The sequence below is a fragment of the Phocoena sinus genome, chromosome 3 (assembly GCF_008692025.1).
Source record: "Phocoena sinus isolate mPhoSin1 chromosome 3, mPhoSin1.pri, whole genome shotgun sequence".
In the NCBI taxonomy this organism is placed as follows: domain Eukaryota; kingdom Metazoa; phylum Chordata; class Mammalia; order Artiodactyla; family Phocoenidae; genus Phocoena; species Phocoena sinus.
The window spans coordinates 5,894,285-5,898,574 of record NC_045765.1 but is presented as its reverse complement, the minus strand read 5'-3'; the positions used below and the strand labels follow the sequence as shown (position 1 = coordinate 5,898,574).

At 53.6% G+C, this 4,290-nt stretch overlaps 1 protein-coding gene across 1 annotated transcript; it reads right to left on the bottom strand.

Annotated features, from left to right (window-relative positions):
* Positions 1-909: 909 nt before the first annotated feature.
* On the bottom strand, positions 910-3,708 carry MCEMP1 (mast cell expressed membrane protein 1). Its single transcript, XM_032628147.1, has 8 exons — positions 3,636-3,708; positions 3,003-3,165; positions 2,626-2,709; positions 1,930-2,052; positions 1,725-1,775; positions 1,523-1,648; positions 1,173-1,235; positions 910-1,050 (listed from the first exon to the last, which is right to left on the bottom strand). Exons 2-8 carry the CDS (start codon positions 3,070-3,072, stop codon positions 1,034-1,036), a joined length of 534 nt encoding a protein of 177 aa, XP_032484038.1. The 5' UTR covers positions 3,073-3,165; positions 3,636-3,708; the 3' UTR covers positions 910-1,033.
* Positions 3,709-4,290: the final 582 nt, after the last annotated feature.

Below are 4,290 nucleotides of genomic sequence, written 5' to 3'. Positions count from 1 at the left end.
TGGACAGATACATTCCCGAGCACGGTACATACTCAGGGGCTCATACATTCGTGGGCCCATGAACACTTAGGGAGACATTGGACATCTCAGGCCACAGACCCTCATGGGCACACACTCAGCGGCGCAGGGACTCAGTCGCTCCCAGGATACACACTCATGGGCACACTGAGACCCACTGCAGACATTGGTTCTCATGCCCCCTCGTGCCCCCAGGGTTCCTGGCATTACGTCCACGTGTTCACCGTGTGACCTTTCTCATTCTCCGAGCCTGAACACTTACAGACCCTCCCTACCAGGTTCCAAAGCTCCCCAGCCACACCAATAACAGATCTGAAAGCCGCGTTGTTTCCCCTTGGCCTTTATCATCATGAATCACGGAATGTGAGTGCAGAAACAAATGGACACATGCGGTCCACGCTCTGAACACCCTCAGTGGCATAATCAGGCACACTCGTGTTGACACACACCTGTTCAGGCCGGCACAGCATGACAGGTGGGTGTGACAGGGCACACACCCACAATTACAGTGATACATTCCCATGGTGTGCCCACCCCACCCACTCACGCCTCCATCACACAACATCCCGCAGGACACACATGTGTTTACGCTGAAATGGGCACGTGTAACACGTGTCACCAACACCCACACCCACAGTGACACGCTTCTGTGGTCGCCACAGCCACCCACGGTGACAGGCATTATACACCCAACACGCCACAACACACATGTGCATCACATGTACAGTGGCACAGGGGTGCACACCATACTCGCTGTGACCCCCACCTTCAACATTCACCCATAACACCTTCCTGTGGGAAACACTGAAATACCCACCCTCCATGAAGTGCTCACCCCGACACACGACCACATAGGCACACACGCAGCTCCATAACACATTCACCAAGACACATGATTTTCTACACGTGGGATGAAGCGCAGCTTCAGACCAGGCTGGGAGCCCTATTTTCCATCTTCACTGAGAGGTGCTATCTTGTCCTCCGAGGTGTAGCCAGGGCTTTGATGTCTTTTCTTTTATTGAGGTGTGGGCTCTGCAGGGTGGGGGCGGGGGTGAAGGATGGAGATCCGAGGTCAGACAGATCCCACTCTTGAAAGAGAATCTGGGGCCAAATCCAAGGGGGCCCCTCATCCGCCTCCCCTGGGCCCAACTTACTTGGATCTGGCATCTTCAGCATCTGGAGGATTTTCTGTAATGTAGCCCTGATTTTGTTCATGTCTGAGGATGGGGAGAGACAGGAAAAAGCTGAAGTGGGGCTTTCTTAGCTTTATTGGAAGCCTTCTCCCTGCCCGGCCCCCAGCGTGGGGTGCCACACAGCCCATGTACTTGGAGTTCCCATGCATTTATATACTCCCCAAGTGACTTGGAGGGTGACATCCATCACCTCTCCAAACCTTGTGCTCTGGAAGGGCGGGACCCTTGCTGTCCCCTCCCCTGACCCCCCAGCACCCAGCCCCATATTGGGCATGGAGGCAAATTCGCCCAGTGGAGATCTATAAGGGCACCTGTCTCGAGCGTCCTCAGTTTCTGGTTCCCTTCATGGACCTTGCTCTTGACCGTGTCAATGCCCTGCTTGACGTCGTTCCAGCGCTGCTTCTCCTTGTCCTGGCACTCTCCCACCGAAAGAGAGACTGAGGGTGTGGATCAGCGTTGTCTGTGTCACCTCTGCTCTCCCTACCCCCACCCCGACCCAGGTCCTTCCCTCACCGTTCTTGAGCTCCCTTCTCAAGACCATCAGCTCCTGGGACATCTTGGAATCTGTTCAGGATGGGGTGGGGAGGCAAGAAAACCTTAGAATCGCCTCAGGTCTGCAGTTGGGAGCAGCGCTGGACCACCCCAGCTCCTGGGAACCCCTCCACACTGCCCCAGCCCCTTCCTCCACCACCAAAACAGAACAAAACACCTCACTCACTCTTCACCAGGACGAAGGCTAAGAGGACGACGCAGGACAGAGCGAGGAGAACATACAGGCTCATCGTGGCTCTAGGCGACCAATGGGGGACCTGGGCAGGGTCGGAGGCTGACTTGGACTGGGCTGGAACGGGGTAGAGGCAGGACAGGTCATCTCCAGGGCCCGATACTGCCACTCAGACCATCAACACTGACTGTAACACCGGCGACAGCTCTTCACCTACACCCACGGTTCCCGATACCATAAGCAGCTGTGGCCATCAACAACACTGCCACCAACATGCACCCTGGCCAGTGCCACAAGCAACTATCGCTAACACTGTCACCATCGTGCCCCCCTTAACATTCCTGTCACCGACACCCACCAACGTCAATGCCCGTTGTTGCCAGCATTGTTTCCATCACCAGGACCTCATAAGCACCCTCATCAGCTCTATCTAGGTGGTTCTGTCCCGATCCACTACGTGGTCCCCTACTCACCGTCACCAACACCCAGACCTTCACCAGCACCTCCACCGGCACAGTCACACCATCATCATCACCACCTCCTCAAAGCTACCCCCCCACCGCTGTCACACACAAGCCTTGATGCCACCACACCCCACACCATTGGCCCTGGCCTCCACACACGGCCCCTTGTCCCTCCCGTGGGCCCCTCCCAAGGCTGTGTGATGTGGGCTAGTGGGCGGCTGCTTACCCTTATTCTCGGGTGGTGAATGACTGCCCTTTGGCTGGTGCTGGGTTTTGAAGGTGATATTCTCATAGGCAGGGTCATCTGCACCTGTGGGCAGGTCAGTGAGAGGGATTGAAGAAAGCTGCCGAGAGCGCTGGGGCAGGGGTGAGGGTGGGAGAGGGGCCTCAGACGTCTTGGTTCACGGAGCCCTGCACTCAGCAAGCTTCTGGGTGTAAAGATAAGGAGTGGGGAACTAAGATCTACATCTTGATTAAGTGGAGAGGATGTGAGTGAACATTTGGGTGATAAACAGACACACACACACATTGGGTAGGGGAAGGAACCCTCCGGCCCCCGCTTTCAGCTCTGTACCTCTCCCCTCCCGACCCAAGGTGTCTAACCTTCATTGGCTGGGGACCCCCGTTTCTTGTTTTTGAAGGCTGCCGCCTGCATCTTGATCTCCTGGTTCATGGAGCTTTCCTCGGCCTCCGTAGTCCCCAGCCTACCAATTTGTCTACACACAGCCCCACCCACTAGAAAGTGTCTGGGAAGATGAGGAAATCTCTGGGTTGGGGTGGAGGAGAGGAAAGAGAGGTCAGCCTCCTCTTTTCAGGGATGCAGGACCCTCCCACCCTGGGACATTCTCACCCCAACCTAGAGAGGGATCTTAGGAGACCAGAGGTCTCAGGGGGGACCAAGAAGAGATGCCCATAGACCCAGAAACAGAATCGGATGGTCAGGAACTTGCAATATACAAATGTATCAAGTCAACATGTTGTACATCGTAAACTTATGCAATGTCATATGTCAATTATATTCAATAAAATAATTTTTCTTAAAAAAGAGGATGGTCAGGAACTTTACAGGAAGCTGCGTGTGTGTGTGTGTGTGTGTGTGTGTGTGTCTACCTGGATAAACCTCATCCTCCCATCTCCTCCTGCTCTCATGGGAAATGCTGTGGCACCCCAGAGTCCCAACTTTGGGGGCAGGGGCATCCAGTCTTGGAGGCAGGATTCCTAGGTCCCCACACCTACCTTCCCTCTGGCCTAGTCCCAGCTCTCAGCTCCACCCTGAGAAGTTCTACTTCTCCAAGGCCCCTTGAAGGAGAGGAACGGATATGAGGCAATGGGACTAACCACTGGAACTCCACCCCTACATTTGGGACTGATGCCAGACATCAACTTGACCTAACCCTGGAAGTAGTTCCTCCTCCACCTGGAGACCCCTGACAGAGAGACACTCAGAAACACACCCAGCCTCATCCACACATCTGCTCGCCTACCCAGACCCACACACACACTTGCACACACACTCCTGAATACCCCCAGTCGCCTATCTGTTCACGTGTACACATGGCATGCCCATTGGCATGCTTATACATATTCATGCGCTCACACTGTCTCCACTCTGTCTAGGTGTCTTAAATCTCTCTTTGTGTCTATCTGACCTTGAGAACTGGGGATTAAAATGAGGCAAAGTATACAAGGAATTTTTTCTTTAAGTCTAGAGTAGTGCCTTCTGATAGAGTATAATGTGGATTTTTGGCAGGGTTTTTAAAAATTGAAGTATAGTCGGTTTATAATATTATGTTAGTTTCAGGTGTACAGCATAGTGACTCAATATTTTTATAGACTATACTCCAGGGCTATATTTCCCTGTGCTGTACCATATATCCTTGTTGCTTATCTA